The sequence below is a fragment of the Archocentrus centrarchus genome, chromosome 20 (genome assembly GCF_007364275.1).
Source record: "Archocentrus centrarchus isolate MPI-CPG fArcCen1 chromosome 20, fArcCen1, whole genome shotgun sequence".
Taxonomy (NCBI): domain Eukaryota; kingdom Metazoa; phylum Chordata; class Actinopteri; order Cichliformes; family Cichlidae; genus Archocentrus; species Archocentrus centrarchus.
Genome location: NC_044365.1, coordinates 28678979 through 28696453, shown reverse-complemented (window position 1 = coordinate 28696453; position 17475 = coordinate 28678979). Strand labels below are relative to the sequence as shown.

General features: G+C 41.6%; 1 protein-coding gene across 1 annotated transcript in view; it reads right to left on the bottom strand.

The window, feature by feature from the left end:
- myripb (myosin VIIA and Rab interacting protein b) overlaps positions 1–15572 on the bottom strand; it is a 59961-nt gene extending 44389 nt beyond the window's left edge. The window contains exon 1 of the mRNA XM_030755991.1: positions 15355–15572. Within this exon, the coding sequence (XP_030611851.1) occupies positions 15355–15572 (218 nt within the window). The remainder of the gene's footprint in view (positions 1–15354) is intronic.
- Positions 15573–17475: the final 1903 nt, after the last annotated feature.

The following is a 17475-nucleotide window of genomic DNA, read 5'->3' as shown; positions in this document are numbered from 1 at the left end:
TATTAAATGACAAAAGCTATCCAAGCATACCTGGCCCTGTAAGAAAAAAAAATCCCCCCTTGTTAAATCATCAATTATCTGTGATTAACCACATTATTTGGAAAGCTGAGTTCAATTTCACTAGCCACACTCAGACCTGAGCACTGCCAGACCTGATGAATCAAGAAATCACTTAAATAGAGCCTGTCTGACAAAGTGAAGAAGGCTAAAAGATCTCAAAATGCAACACATCATGCCACAATGTAAAGAAACAACTGAGAAACAAAGTCATCTACCAGTCTAGAAAGGGTTAAAAATAAATTTTGAGTTGAGAGCCATTATCCACAAATGGAGAAAACTTGGAACAGTTGTGAACCTTCCCAGGAGTGGCTGGCATTCCTAAATTACTCCAATCAATGACTCATCCAGGAGTGGGGGAGCGAGCGTTCTCTGGATAACCCAGAACCACTACAAAACTACAAGGCTTCAGAGTGATTCAAGCTGAATCGAACTGCATTTATATTCAAGTTATCACAACAATCAAGGGAAAAGTGACAGAACAGTCTTTCTGCAATTACGCAAAATGTGTGCAAATTCGAATATCTGTGGTGCCCCCAGATATTCAATCAGAACACCAAGCTTAACTTTTCCTCTCTGAACCTGAATAAATGCCAAATTTGAGAAAAACCCACTGAACAGTTTTTGTGTAATTTCCAGATGGTGCAGAGCGCACACAACAATGGATGACATTGGTCCACAGGACTAAAATGGATTTCAACAGGGCAAATAACAAAAACCTGCACTTTGCACATGTTTTTACTGCACTACAAACTTCTTAAAGTACATGTAAAAAGAATAAAGAAAACAAAATGAATATATACACAACATACGATACTATTCCCTTTAAAGTAAATACTGCCCAGAGAGTCAGCTGCCTTGGCGGAGGTTTGTGCTCTCTGAGTGCTTCTTGTTTAAACATGGCATTTTTATTTAATCGGGTTATCTTTATTTTTATCTAACACTGAAATCTGCTTGAAGATCCGTATTCTTCATGCAAAGTATGTGATAAGTATTTGATTGAATCTAATTCAACTTAATGCTACTGTGTTGGAAATGTAGAAAGGTAATGTGGCTGGATCAGTCAGACTTCTGCTGTGACTAATATTTCCTTCACAAGATAAAGGTTATGCACCTGCTTTTGTTATGAGCCCATTAGGCTAAATGACTAAATGGTATGGGCTTTCCCCACCTTGTAGCTATCTCAATACACACACACACACACACACACACACACACACACACACACACACACACACACACACACACACACACACACACACACACACACACGTGTTTGCTGAAATAGTGACGAGTCTATGCAGCAGAGGTGGAGTAGGTGTTGGCATGACTCATTTGCTGCACTTTCACCCAGGAGACTGAGGTTCATAGGCCGTGTGTTTTTATGCTTTTGCTCTAAATTTCTTTGAGTTTTTCTTTTCAGTTGCTGTTTGGTTTAAGCATCAAAACTACTTGTTTAGGGTAGGAAATAATTATTTCTTGGGTTTACTATTACACACACCAGTAAAGCTCAGAATTTATAACATGCACCTTGTGCTCTACTGTGTGCAGTTGGCCCTATCTGAAGGAAACCTCTGGATGATAGAAACTCCAAATGGCTATTTACTGTAATGTGCTGATAATACTTGAAACAGGTGTCTTATTTGTGTAACTTTTCTTATCCATTAAAATGCTATATAAATAAAACTATTGTGTCAATAAGTCACATATACTTAAGTGTGGTGTATGGCAATGCAGTATTGGTGTGGATATACTGTAGTGTGTGTGTGTGTGTGTGTGTGTGTGTGTGTGTGTGTGTGTGTGTGTGTGTGTGTGTGTGTGTGTGTGTGTGTGTGTGTTTATTTATATTGCATATGGGGAACGAAACGAGTCACAGAACAGAATAATCAAAGTATAGGCTAAAAAAAATGTTGTATTCTGCTTGATGTATTTTAATTTAAAGCTACAACATGAAAACATAACCTGAACGTGTACGACATAAATCTGAATGCTGGAAAGCTGATTGTAGAGTATGCTGTGTTCAAGTGACAGGCACAGTGGGGGAGTGAGCATTCTCTGTGTAACCCGGAGCCACTAAAAGGCTGCAAACATGGTAAGTGGTGAGATGAACTAATGAACAACACTTGACTTGTGCACCCAAACAATCTTCTCCAAAGCAATGAAGGGATATGTGTGTGTGTGTGTGTGTGTGTGTGTGTGTGTGTGTGTGTGTGTGTGTGTGTGTGTGTGCATGCGGAGGTGGTAAAGGAAAGAGATTAGCAAGCATGAGCTAACCCGAAGATGTATTTAACCTATACTTTGCCTCATCATTTCTTCCATCCACTTTTCTTGCGTGTCCTTTTGCATCTTTGTCTGTCTTTGACTTTGCTGCAGTTCATGTGTGTGCTACGGTTCCTGAGCGTGTTGATGGTTAAATGTGTTTTTGCAGATGGTACTTTGTCATACACACTCACATAGGCCAATTTGCCTGCTTATGGACAGGACAGATTCTTATTTATCTGCCCATTTGAGGCCCTGGCATCAGGTGGAAACTATTAGGTAAGTGCGTGTCTTTTTCATACCATGAACAGGAGAGGGGGGGGCAGGGTCAGGGGATTTCATACTCACTCATTCATTCTTGAAATCATTTTCTCCCCCCCAAGATGTGTATGTTGAAGTAAACAGAAACTGAGTGTGGAGATGTGGATCCTGCAGCCATTTGTTGGGGTGAAAAATTATCTCAGCTGAGGATAGGTGAAGATGGTTTGATGCCTCAGAGAGAGAAGCTGGGATACAGAATGAGAGAGTGTGAGAGTAAGAGAGTGAGGCAGAAAGTGGGAGAGAGAGGCACCGCAAAACAACTGTGGAGAAAGCCTTCATTCAAAATGCATGACTCCACAAGCCAGGTAATCACTAGAGAACCTGCAAGGCTTCCACATACAACCTCTGCAGGTGAAAGCACTCGACACAAAGGGCACGCAGCAAATAAATTAATAGTTGTGTCAGATAATAAAAAACCCACATTCTAAATAAGACAACAGGAACAGACACATATGCTACACATCACTGCAGCATGGCCTCCTATTTGTTGTAAAAGCTGCCACAAGTATGTTTGTGCATTGCCCCTCTTATGTGTGGGCTCTCATGCCAAGAAGTGTGCACACAGTACCTCATTTTGTGTTTGCGTGTGCGTGTGTGTCAACTAGATCTGTGCGCGAGTGTGTCTGCTTGCTGCTTTGATATCTTTCCCATTGGCAGCCCCGATATGAACGGCTGCTTTGATCCCAATTCGAATCAGACAGCATCACCCGGGTTCCTCTGCTGCTGCTGCTCTAAACAAATAGCCCGAAAGGCATGCAGAGACAGAAAGAGAAGGGTGTGTGTGTGTCTGTGTGTGTGTGTGTGTGGGGGGGGGGGGGGGGGGGGGGGGGGGGCAGAAAGGTTCCTGTTGTTTTCTGGTTGTGCTAGTTGCTATGGATCAGCGGTCATTTCATTTTCATAGGCAATATCTCCTGAAAGATGTTCTGTGGCATTTTTGCCAACAGCTTAATAATAATATAGATCGCTGCATGTTTGGCTTTGGTTGGGTACTGCAGTGTGTAGGGAACATAACAAAAGAAAGTTCAAGTGTAAATCTATAACTTTCTGCTTGCAGAAGAACGTCCACAGTAAAGAATAAGTGAAATAAATATGTTTTTTTTAAGAGCAAGGGGTTGAAATACATGCCCTCCTGTTCAGCTTTGGCACTACATGTCATGCGAACAAAACTTCTTCATATGGAAAGGCTCCAATTGTGGCACGTGTTCAAATGGTAATCCTTCTGTCCTTCCATCTTCTTGGTGATATTACCACAGAAAATGTAAAAAAAATAAAAAAAATAAAGTATTGTTTTTTTAAAAAAACTCTCAGAACTGACCGTGCAGCCAGGGAGGTATCAGCACCAATCCAGCAAGCCCCAGATGCAGCAGGAGGTACAGACTTAATAACATCATGTGATTTTAAACAAATGAGATCAAACAGCCCTCCTCGCTCAGGTGGGAAATCATGACTAAACAAGGTGAACGGAGTGCACTGAGCTCTGCAGCGATGCACAGACAAAGCCTCATTTAAAGCGCTGAAAAATGGAAGAGGAGGTGCAATGAGACAGGAGGCCTGGAGCAGTGTACAGCTATTGATATGCAGCAGAGAGCACAATAAGGATGTGTACATACACACCATTTGAAGTCCTTCAGAACGGCAACAGTACAGGGAAAGCGGGATGCTGAAATTAGCATATTCTTCTAATTGTTATTCATTTACACTGGCTCCATTTCCCAGAACATTAAGTCCACATGTGAGAAGCGCGCATTATATTTCTCAGCATGCCTGCGCAGATGCTTCAAGGACAACTCGTGAATATCAGACAGCACTCTGAAGTCTTGTCAAAGAAAGTGCGCAAAATAATGAAGTCACATAATCAGAAACACTGGTTTAAAAATGAACCGGGTTAATTAAATAAAGCCTTCTACGTGTTTATGGTAATTTATGCTGTGTTGCACAGATGAGTTTCATCTCTTTAGAGAAAGCACAGGTTGAATTATTAATGGCTCAGTTCCACTAAGTTCTTCGGTGCACCATCACAATGAGCCAGCACACACAAAAGCACGGCATCCCCAAAGTGGAATGCAGCCATCATTATTACACCTGAGCTTTCCCTGCAGTGGAAAATCTAATAAATAAAACAGAGTTTATTCAGCTATTAAGAATTGATACATTTATTTCCTGTCTTCATGAAGTAAAATAAGTAAGCTGCTATTCAATCATTTAAAAAAAAAAATATTTTAGGCTATTCTTAAAATATTTATACAAATGTCATTTCTTTAAATTTACTTTATTTATATGTATCGCTATGTAACCCTTTGATCCATGACTTCATCGACATGCACTATGATTAAACACCTCATGACTCACTCAGATTAACCACATCTGGCAAACTCTGGTGTTTGGAACGAGGTCAGCTCATGCCAAGTACAATCAGCTGGATCACAGTTCTGGTCCACTATAAATACAGAGGTTTAGTGGACTCAGCTTGTCTTTTATTATCGGCTAAATACAAATATGGAAGCTTCATTTACAGTATAAATAAAGATCAAAGTACATGTGGCTGCAACATGTAGTGTAGAGGAGTAGTGGCCTGCATGTATTCAGAGTATCGTCATAATAATTAAATTAGTTCAATCACTTTTTGCCAATTTTATGTATTTAATTACTGAAACAACAAACAATGTGGGGGCAGAAAATCAAATTAATAACCTGATTTTTAGTTTGTTTTTGCCTGTACTTGTAACTTTTAGTGTTCTGGTGTATGTATGATATGGCATTTTATCTGACATGACATTTTTTTACACTGCAAACTCCTCTCACTGGCCTCTTCATGAGCTGCAGATTTGTTGGCTGCACGTCCATGATGGAAATCTCCCGTTCTATCATATGCCAAAGGTGCTTTATTGTATTGAGATCTGGTGACTGTGGAGGCCATCTGAGTGCAGTGAAGTTACTGTCATGTTCAAGAAACCAGCTTGAGATGATCTGAGCTTTGTGAGATTCTGTGCTCATGTTGAATGGATCAGTGCATTAATTTAATCAATCAAAAGATTTTTGTTCTTTTTAATACCCTCTTGCAGATCCTTCTCAATAGTCATTTTGCAGTTCTATGCTTCTTAAATAACTCTTCATTAAATCTAAGCCAATACTTACAGAATATATAGAAATAGTGGAAAATTGAAAAACAAAGAAACAAATATTTAACTTTCATTAAAGGGACTCTTGGGTTCACAGGCAAGGAATGTGCAATGAGTATGAAAATCCCGCAGCCACAATATCTTCTTTTATGCTGCAGAGGGTTCACTGTGGCAGGAGATCAGACAGGATGATCTGCCTGAGGGAAGAATGAGGGTGCAGAAGAGCAAGAGAATAAGTGAGAGGTGAAGTTAGGATGAGAAAAAAAAAATATTACTATTCATGAATTTGCCAAAGTCTTGGAAATTTCTAGAAAAAAAAAAAAAGAGAGAACAAAAAGCAATAAATTGCGATCTCAATGTGTTGTGAAAGCCACCAAACTTAATTCTTAACCAGAAAGCAGAGATCGCGTTCACCGATCTGCCGCTCATGGAGTTCACATCCTTTCCTGCCAGTCCATCAGGATATGAGACATGAATGGCTGCACTGATGGGGGCGTCTCCCATGCTGAAGATGTTTTTGATAGATCACATCTGCAAAGCCAGCCATTGCAGAACAGAGTGAATGGTGGGGGGGTGGGGGCTCAAAGGGAGAATGTGAACATTAAAATTTCTATTTGAGTAAGTCTATGTGCAGTGGTTACTGAGCTACAAGGTCTTTACTCTGTAAATGTGGGATGGATTAAAAGGGTTGACCTCAAATGGCATGTTTAAAACATATAGGGTTCTTCAGCAGCAAATATTTGAATTCTGTTTAAACTATACTGGAGGGCTCAGTTTGCCCCATTACCATGTCAATGCCAAACTAAAACTGACACTTTTTTTCTGTGGAAGGGAATATTAACTACAATGATTTTGCAGCTAACATAAGAGGAGGGTCTAGATGCTTAGCTACTGCTTTACTCCTAGTGCTGTGGCTGGCCTAGTTGACAAGCACGTCTGCCAAGAGACACACAGTCAAATCCATGCATTACCCTTCACTACACTATAGTTGGTGGCTCTGTAGTGTAGTGGTTTACACATTTGCCTGGTAAGGAAAAGCTCACCAGTTCAATCCTGGGAGGAGATGCAACTCCAACAAGCACAACATATGGAGCCACCTGCTGTGGGGACCCCCTTGAGAATAAGGGAGTAGCTGAAAGCAGCTTCTATTGTGTTTTTATGTTATTTATTAGCCAACTACACATTCATTTTCATTATCTTCACACCTCCTGTTAGCTGGTTAGAATTGTACAAACTCTGCTTCTGCCTAATACACCGTATATCCACGCATGTTTGGGCATGTTTCAATAAATCGCTGCATCCATTTCTCCTTTTCCTCAAAAATGTAAAGAAATTCAGGTGTGGCTCAAGACTTTTGTGCAGTACTGTACTTTTGATGTTACCTCACACCAACCAGCACAGACACCGGTCATCCAGAACTAAAAATGTACACACCTGTAGTGGTTGTTTTCAGGGCAGAAAAAAAATAAATTAAATAAATTAAACTCTAAATTAGAGTTTAAGTTCATTTCAATAAAGGCTTCCAAGGTGTGTGTTACAAACTGCAGAGCGCAGCTGTTTTTTTGGTGTCATTTGGTCTCGCAAATTCTACTAACCCACAATAAATAAATAAACAAGCGCTTTAGATTGTGTTCTCATCCGCTAACCAGCTTACTACATAAAGTGCTTTACTTATTTATTTCCAATCACCTCTGTGCTGCAGGCTTGCTGCATGAGCACTGTAAGCTACAAATCACTGCCTTCACATGGAGCGGTCCAACATGGCAGCCAGTTACCCTGGTCAAGAAATGACAGGATTTTACCTGCTGGTACGCATCACATCACAGGGACTGCAGATTGTGCTGCCTCAGTGTAGCTTGCTCCACAACTGCACCTGGAGTGGTGCTCAGATCAGAGGTGTAACTGATTCAGTCTCACCCACCTACACACACACACACACACATACACACACACACACGGAGGAGGCCTGGGATGTCGAGCCTGACTAGTGACATCAGAGAGACATTAATAACTCAGCGCAATAGCTGCAAAATAACACACAGCGGTAATAGCACGATTGCAAGGAATTAGCACACGGACAAAAGGGAACATCCAAGGTTCTTTTTGTGTATGTGTGCACTCGCATGTTTATCTAGATAATAGTGATTTATTACGTTCAACATGACCTCATCCCTTACAGAGAAAAATGCTTTCATGCTACACAAAGACTCACACAATGGAGAGCACCTACAATATAGGTATTCTCTCACACACACACACACACACACACACACACACACACACACACACACACACACACACACACACATCAGTACAGGACGGACACACAGACTGCTTCAAGGCTGACCATACTCTGCAGTAATTAGTTTGAGGGAAATGCACACAAATTGCATTAGTAAAATTCAAGCAAGGCTTCTGGCTTCAGGTGTACTTCAATTAATGAGAGAAATATATCTGAATGAAACTTAAGTGGAACTGAAATGAAAAGACAAGGGATTTCTTTGAACCTAAGTCTACATCTCAGCTAAACCATTTTCCTCTCAAAACTATGCTTTATAATTAAAACTATGTCAGTTTACAGTTTTCGGCACAGCTTCAGAAACAGTCTCCATCTATCCTAACACAACTGTAAATACAGTCATGACCATTTAGATACAGTGGGTATGATGTGCCTGAACTCAGGACATGGAATTGTAGCTTACATAAAATTGACTCATAGGAGTAATTTAGCTACTATGGGCAAGACGATGTTTTGTTTATCTCAGAGGCTGCGATAAAACTGTCCCAAACTCGAGATTCGACTGTACTGTGAGAACACGCCTGAAAACAACCCTAACCCTAACAAAAACAAATAAGATCAAACCTGCTAGACTGAAAGTTAAGGAAGCTGACAGCAAGAAAACCCAGACGACAAACGAGACTAATTGTGTTCTGTTTTAATAAACATTTTAACTTTTTTAGTCATTCGCTCCTTAGCTGACACCTAGAGAAGATTGGCCCAAAGATCTTAGCTTAATCTGTGAGCATTAAGTATCCAGTGTTACTGAACTGTTACTGAATGTTGGCCACGGCAGGTTGGGAGTTGCAGCAAAGCAAACATGCTCACATTAGAGTAGTAATGGGAGCACTACCTACCACAATAGGAAAGCAGTATCCAAACAAGAAGGCTTAAATAGCAAAAGGCATGAGAGTCACCAGAGATTCTAGAAGTCCCAGTTTCAGGAAAGTGTGCGTCTTAAAACTAAAATACATTAGTGTGGATGTACACTTAATTTGCACCGTACTCCGTGCGTATGTGTGCATCTTGTGAGAGGCAATGCGCCTACCTGCTCTCGCACCTGACTCTATCAAGTGCAAATTACAGGCAGGAGTTATGATCGACTGGTGGCTACTGTGTCAGCTGGGTTGGACACGAGACAAGGCCGTGAGGGAGGGAGAGAAGAGGCGGAGAAGGAAGGAGAGAGGGTGATTAGTGGCTCTCTTTCCTGTGCCTGCAGCTCAGAGAGATGCAGGGTTTGTAAGCTGGTTCAGCTGCACTCTTGTTTCTGATGAAAAGCTTCCTGGAAGTATGGGAGTCCCAGTTTAACAAATTTTGGCTGCTGATTTTAATAAACCTGAGCAAGTTTACATGCAAGTAAGTCCCTGTGGTGCAAAATATGGTCACAAACACATTAATTTGCATTACTATTAAATCACACAAGATCGTATTAAAAGCTCCAGGCTACAAACTGATAATGCTGTACTGTGATGAATGGAAGTGGGGGGGCCTTCCGTTGTTCAGCCACTGAGGCTTGCAACTTTCCATTTAGGCTCTTTATTGGAAAAACAGCAAGGAACATGTCCTGCAATGCACGGTAACCCCGGCTGCTAGAAACCTGGCAGAAACATGGAGTAAACAAGCAGCAACACACAAAGCAACACAGACATGCAAATGTCTTATTAAAATGGAGACTCACATTTCATCTGCAGCCTGGTGCTGTAGGGCACACCCTCCCTATCGAAGACTATAGTCTTGCTCACCCACACTCATAAAAATACCCCCGCAAGGAGGACAGAAAAAGATCACACTGCGACTTACTTCCTCTGCTAGCCGCAGGTGCTTGTCTGGCAGCAGCTTGAGAGTTCACTGAATTTATAGCACGGGTGTCTTTGTAAACACACTGCTATTGTTTTGGGATCATTTGGAGATGTTAAAATAAATATTCATGAGCAAAAAAAAAAAATGTGAACGTAGAAAAAAAGAAAATCGTATGCTTAAATTTAGTGTTTGTATGGAGGTGTTAATAAGGAGCAAGGTTAATGGGATTGGAGCAGACAGGCAGGTGAAAGGTCATAGAAACTCTGCAGTCAAAAAAAAGCTGCACATTTGAATTCATACACTCTAATAAAGTTGCAATAAAATAATATACAGCTGTACAAAACAATCTGTTTTATGGCTCAGTCACACTACAGTTAAAACAAAATGGCAACCTCCATGTGACCAGGAAAAATTGACGGTTGCAGGGCGCCTGGTTGGCTTAGTGGTGAAGAAGGCGACTACGTACATATGGCGCGTTGCAGTGTAGGCGGTGCAGGCTCGAGTCCCGGCCCGTCGCCAATTTGCCCGCATGTCTTCCCCTGTATCTTTCCCCCATTTCCTGTCTCTCTCCACTGCCCATAAAAGCTGCTGTGGCCAAAAATGCAAAAAAAAAAAAAAAAAAGATGATTGCACTGATTTTTTTTCATATTTTGTCACTGACTGCAAGTAGCTGCAGTGACCAACTAGTTGCCCAGAGGCTGAGCATACAACACTCTCAGCCTTTGTGCGACCACTTTTGATCACCAAGACAACTATGTTGTCCAAACCACTATGTTCCAAGTTGAACTCACTGCACTCTCAGAAAGATTGGCAGAAGGTTTCTAAATAACTGCCTTCTAATTTATAAACATGAAAGATTGCTAACATGTTGCAAGCAATCTGAGTCTGTCTACGACAGTGGGAGCAACTTGCCTGTGACGTGTCTCTTTGTTATAGGGGACTCGGCTCAACTGGCTGCTAACTGGTTGTTTTCTGGTTATATATCTACAGAACAGCAAAGTTGCTGAGCATCATTTTGCAGTTAAATCGCCAACCTGCAGCAACTACGCCACTGTATTTGGAGGATTTTCTGTTTCAAATCTATGTGGTTCTGGCTGGACTCTAAGTGTAAGGAAATACAGATCTGCGATTGTCACCTGGTCCCTACAACAACAATGATTTCAAATGCAATGAGAGTCCAAGTTTACTGTATAATTTTGCTGTAATTTTGGCTGTGCCCCGATCTCCAATCACTGTTTCCCCTAGTGTAACTGTAGCATTAATGAGCTACTCTATAAAGAGGCTGTTTAAGAAAAATCTATTAAACAGTTACAAGATTAATTTGCCTTAAAAGCTGAAATGATTTCAATATCTGACTTTCTCGACAGGAACAACACATCAGCGTGTAGGCACAAGGGGATTTACAAAAATCAATAACCTACAATACTGAATGGAAGAAAGGAATGGGGGGAAAAAAATGAAAATTTCAAATGTTGCGATGTTAAAAAGATACGTGATGCTGCAAAAGCTAAAAATGCTACTAATGCAAACCCTTACATTTCCATGCATGGATTTTTATAACATGGACAGAATATTCACACAATAAGACCAGAGGTAGCAGTGGCACATTCCTGTGGATGAATCATCTGATCAGCACCCCTTTATCTCCCCTTAAATGAACCTACTGCTATGAGACTGACAACCTCTGTCAATCACAAATCTGAATCATTCATATGTGGTGTGAACCATCAATATGCTTCTCCTTAGAGATGAAAAACAAACAGAAGGACCTCCCGTATTCACAAACAGCTTCTAAGACTGAACAGGGAGTACTATTTGTAGCAGCAAATCAATGCGACATATATGCGTCATGTGCAAATGTGCGTGAATGTGTGAGGTCGCACGTTACCGAGATATATGCTGGTTAGCTTGTATCCCAAATGAATCGTGGACCCTGTGCGTGCGACAGCGTCAGAACCTGCACATTTAAACAGCGGCGCACAGTTGATGTCATGCAGTAGCGCACGTGGAAACGTGCGTGTTTAAGTGTGAGGATCTGTATTTGCATTCACGTCCACAGACTGTTTGCACTTGTTCTTGCTAACCTAGACACTCCACAGTAAAATGGTTTGCTTTCTTGCATGACCTGATTAAAACATAAAAAATAATGGCCAAAAAAAAAAAAAAAAAGCAATTAAATGGAAGTTTCAATATGGTTTTCTGCTTCTCTGTGAATTCCATGTGCATGTGCTTATGTGTAAGCCTCGCCTGTTTGCATCTGTTTTTGTGTATATGTACTGTACAGTGCAGCAGATGCCATAATCTCCTCACAGTCATGCTTTAGGATGAGATTACGAAAGCGGTACAAACAATTTGTGCGTCCAGATTATTTTTTTGTGGCTATTTCTGTGTATACCAACCTTCTGTGTATACGTACATATAGGTACATCATAACTTTATACAGAGAATCACATACCAGTCCTTTTCTATAGTTTAAATGCAGGGCGGGTGCAGTAGCTCTAATGTAAATGTGGAAAAGATGGATCAAAAAAAAAAATAGAAAATCCAAGCAAGTCGAAGGCTGGGGGAAGCAGAGAAATATTGTGCAAAGGCGGAGACACAGCGAAAGAAACAATGCAATTTGTGAGGCACACCAGAAGGAGAATTTACTTGCATTTCCACTCTTGAATAACTGGGACAGGTCATTTCCTCCTCTGCCATTCCTTTTTCATCCTTCTCCCCTCCCCTCTTCTTCCACTCTCTTGACCTTACTTTGTTTTTCTCTCTTCATCTCCTTCTCTGCCCCTTTAACATTCTCCCCAATGCTTTGGGTGAGGAGCCAAAAGGAGAAAAAAATTACTTTTCAGTTCCCACTAAAATGTTTTGACTTCTCTGATAAAACCACTGGTGTGTGGCAAGCGTGATTATCCTCTGTGCATGTGTGTGTGTGTGTCTGTCTCAGAGAGAAGACCACGGGCTGAGGATACTGCTAATTCAACCAGGCTGCGAATGGTCATGCCTGTCCCACCCGTTCAGGAGGGGACAGATGTGTTTAGTGTGTGTGTGTGTGTGTGTGTGTGTGTGTGTGTGTGTGTGTGTGTGTGTGTGTGTTTCACAAGGCTAGAAAGGTGTCATTACAAAGCTGCAGAATCACCGAGTCTCCTCTACAGATACCATCTGCCATCGACGCGCAAGCATTTATGTGGTTGCTCTGAACCACTTATGCAATCAATAACGATATCCATGTCAACTATTTCTGCTCACACTTAATTACCAAACAGATAACCAATGCATGTGCACACGTATGTTTGCCTGCAAGCATAAGCCTGCCTGAATATACATGTATACATTCTAATGTGCATCCATGTGCGAGTGGGTGACTTTAGCCTCCGAGTGCGTCCATGTGTGCAATGACTACAAATCTGCTTTCCGTAGTTGGATCACACTTGTGGGCAGCGTGGCCATGCCACTATGAATGTTGATGGACAGCCGGTGAATGTGAGTGAGAGCATTTGGCTGTTTGCTTCCTTTGCGAACAGATTTTGCATTTAGATTCAACAGAAATGGTTGAAATAGAGACAAAACCCATTAACTTTCTTCAACTCAGGAGTTTGACTGACACTGGATTTCATTCTAGGTTTTCTCTAATGAAAAGACTGCTGATGAGGATTTACTCTGCATCAAATCAGAGCATTTTCATTGCAGTCATCCACTTCAATAGTAACTAACAGCCATTTCCAAAAAAAATCACGTTCGGACCTCTTCTTGCCTGTCAAAGCTATTCCAAATGACATGACTCCACCCAGAGAGAGTAATTCATGCTAAAACCAGATTTAAGCTTGTTTAATGCGCTAATGAAAAGTGCTGTATTTATATGTAGCTGGTAGACGGCAATGTTGTGACATCAGGCCCATCTGTGACTCAGTCTAAAGCTGTAATGAGAACATTACAGAGCCCCCAGCAGAGATACACACACTCACACATATAGACACACACGCTAAGAGGAAGACCAACAGAAAGAAGAAGAGCATGAGAGGGAGAGATGATCGATGCAAATCTTGTCACCTCTTTTGACTGCCATCATCCCTTTCCCTCATCCTCTTCCTCCTCTTTGCTGCCTCTCCTGCACCCACTCCTCCGTCTCCCTCCTGTCTCACACACCAGGACCGAGGCCAGCGGGTCTAACTCAATACACCATGCAGCAAAAATCAATGAAAAGACAGAAAGAGACAGAGCTGGGCGAATGAGAAGATGAAATAAGGCAACACTGAGGGGTAGTGTGTTTTTTTTTTTTTTTTGGATGGCTTTGTTGCACTCTGAAATCCTGTCCACCTCCACTTACACTAACGCATACAAATGCAGCACATACATCTGTGCCTTTTTGCTGTAATGTTGTTAACATTACAACAAAACAAAATTACACCTTTGAAGATGAATGTTTTTTTTTTTAATAGAATACATCGCTTGATACAAAAGAATCTCAGGCAGAAAAAGCATGATAATTAGAGCATAAACAACAGCAATGCCACATGTAGATCTTTTATCACTAAATTGAGCTATGTGTATTCAGATCACTTACATTTACATGAGCTTATATTCCAAACCCCACTGAATCCACCACTCATGCACTCCGACATACAATATTTTTCAACAGCCCGCTCAGACGTAGAGAATTTAATATTCATCTAATGGTGAGTCGGGACACAAGAATAACTCCCAAGGCTTTGGACAGAAATGCATGCATAAACAGCCTAAAGGAGACACATGCACACACAGCAGTCATTTGCAAATACAATCGGCTGCAGCGCATTCCCCTGCCTCACACACTCCTCTCACTGTTTTCTCTTGTTCTATAAATCATAAATGTACATTGTTTCCTTTAAAACCTTGATGTCTAGTTTGGGGGACAAGCAGAAAGAAATGTTTTATTTAAATATTGTTTTTTGTTGTTGTTTGTTTGTTTTGCTTTTTTTTGTCAAAATTTGCCAATTTTCATCACCCCTGTTTTGCTCCATCTATATTCCCAGCAGTTCATGTCACACGTTAACAGTTATTTTTTTTAAACTTTTCTCCACTTCTCAGCCCGCCTTTATATGATTTGCTCTGAATCTTTCTCTTCATCGCCATGTAAAAATGCAGGGAAATGCAAATGTAAACCATTTTTTTTTTCAATAAAAAATGAGTATAGAGTATGATATGGCAAAACTAAAAATCAGAAAAAGATCCAAAAACACCATTCCCAGAGGCACCGTCCCCATCAAAGTCCGCCTTTCCCTCTCATTCATTCACTTCCCCCCCCCCTACATCTGTCTCCTTCAGAGCCAGTATTCCTTCAACCCTTTCCCTCAATCTTCTTGTCTTCTTTCATAAATTCCCTCCCATTTATTCCCCCCTCATCAATTTTCCTCTTACTTCAGTGTCCTCCAGTCAGTCAATTCACAGCTTCTCTCATATCTCGCACCCTCATTCATTCCACTGACCTAATCTCCGCTGCCTCTGCCCAGGGTGTGTATGTGAACGTGTCTGTGCGAAAATACTAACCTGCCCTTCTGACACGCTGAGCACAGCCAGGCTTTGTCCCTCTTGCTGTAGGTGCAGCAGGTCTTGCAGACGTTGTACTGGCAGTCCAGGCACTGGCGCTTGGGGTTGAGCAGGAAGGTGAAGGGCGCGCAGCAGCGGATGCAGCAGTGCTCGTTAAAGCGGTGCTGCTTGGAGAGGATGGAGCATCTGCTGCCTTCCTCCACCAGCTCCTGCTTCATCTCACTGAAACCGGGAGAGAGAGAGAGAGAGAGAGAGGACGAGGGGAGGGGGAGAGAGAGTGAGAGGATATGAGCGCCTGGTTGAGAGGGAGGACGTGAAGACGGCAGACACGGAATGAATGGAATAGCTGTGGCAAATGAAAAATTAAAAGGGAGGGGAGTGGGGTATTAAAACAACAGGGGGAAGAGCAGAAGGGGTCAAGGGTTTGATGAAAACATTCTGCTGCTCCCTTTCTGCCTGAGTTTCTGCCTCAATCCCCTCTCTCTTACACCGATTCTGTGGAATTAACATGATGGCTGACATTTCAATTTGCGAGGACCTGTCATGCCTTGTTTGCCCGCATCGGTCGAAACTCAGCTGAGGAGAGCACGTTGTGCACGTCCTAAACCTCAGATGAAGCAGAATTCTACTATGTTAATTAAGATATTATGAGGCTGAGAATAACTGCATTAAATTGACTTAAATAGCAGTTAAGTTGAGGGTCAATACACAGAAACAAGCCTGAGGAGGAAAAAATAAATAGAAAGCCTCTGAATCATGCTGGAGAGCTAATCAAACTGAAGTTTAAAACCACAGAAATGAAGGAACAAAGACTCACTGATCAAAACACGTCAGACAGTTGTTTAGGCTGATCAACAATTAGGAACTAGGCTGAAAAGTTTAACAAAGCCAACTTAAAAACCAACCAACAATCCACAGCCTCAGCTGACTCTGACAATCCCACAGCTTCCTAAAATTAAATGAGCCTAATTTTACATCATTCACCTGTAGCTGGGTGTTAAGCTTATGAGAGAGACAGTATAATACGGGCTGTTAATCAGTGTTTTAACCAGCAAAGCATCTTTGCTATCTGAAGCCTCAAGTGGTCCCATAAATTATGCACATGGGTTTTTCCCACTGTAGTATTTGTGCTGACTGGACAATGCAACATCAGCAGAGGCTGCAATAAATTATGTAATGGTTTGCATTTATATCATAAACACATCATCATCATCATCAGTAGATCCTGCACTTGTGTCGACTATATTCAAAATGACCCTCAGTGAGAAGGAGCGCTTCACCCATGTTTACATTATCAGCCATCACTTGTCATTAGGCACGAATGACGGCCGAGACGCGGAGATCGAGATGTTGGTGCTGGCGAGGTGTGAAAGCGAGTTCAGCTCAAATGGGCAGCGGGTAAATTATTTAAAGCCTCTGCACTACGCTCAGCCAGGTCACAGCCTGCTGAGCTTTGGCTGATCTCAGAGTTGGACACGTGTGCTTATACAGTATGTGCATACCACAGGCGTTAAAAGTATTCTTTATAAGCAAGGAGCTGATCCTAACCAAACCACTAAGTTATACATGAAAAATTAAGTATGTAGCAAAAAGTGTGCTGAATGCAACATATTGCAAATTTCCTGTGTGTACTTTGTGTACATGTTGTGTTAACCAGCGGGGACTCTGCAATCTCCTGCTTCCCTAAGTTATTAACGCTGCTCCTCGAGCAGATCTCCTCTGCTGCCTCGCTGATTGCTTTTCCTATGCATCATTAGACGTAGCATATTAACAAGATGCACCAACCATTTCATATACAGTGTCATGTGAGAATGGGGTGGGCGTGACGAGTGTAGGCACTGAGCGGCAGTTGCATACGGACAAGGATGTAAACACAGTTTTATACCAAAATGATCAAAAGAGGTTTCGAATTCTTTGCGCGTATTCAGGGGTTGAAGCAGCTGGGAAATGTGGCTGCACAAACACATTTACTGTATGTGCACAAAACACAGCAAGCTACATGCATGCAGAGAACATTAATATCTCAATAAGCTGAAGAAGCAATTGCCTGGAAATCATTTCCCTCAATCCTGATTATGATCAGGATCCATTTTGCCTTTCTGCTTCCGTGTTATGGGTTTA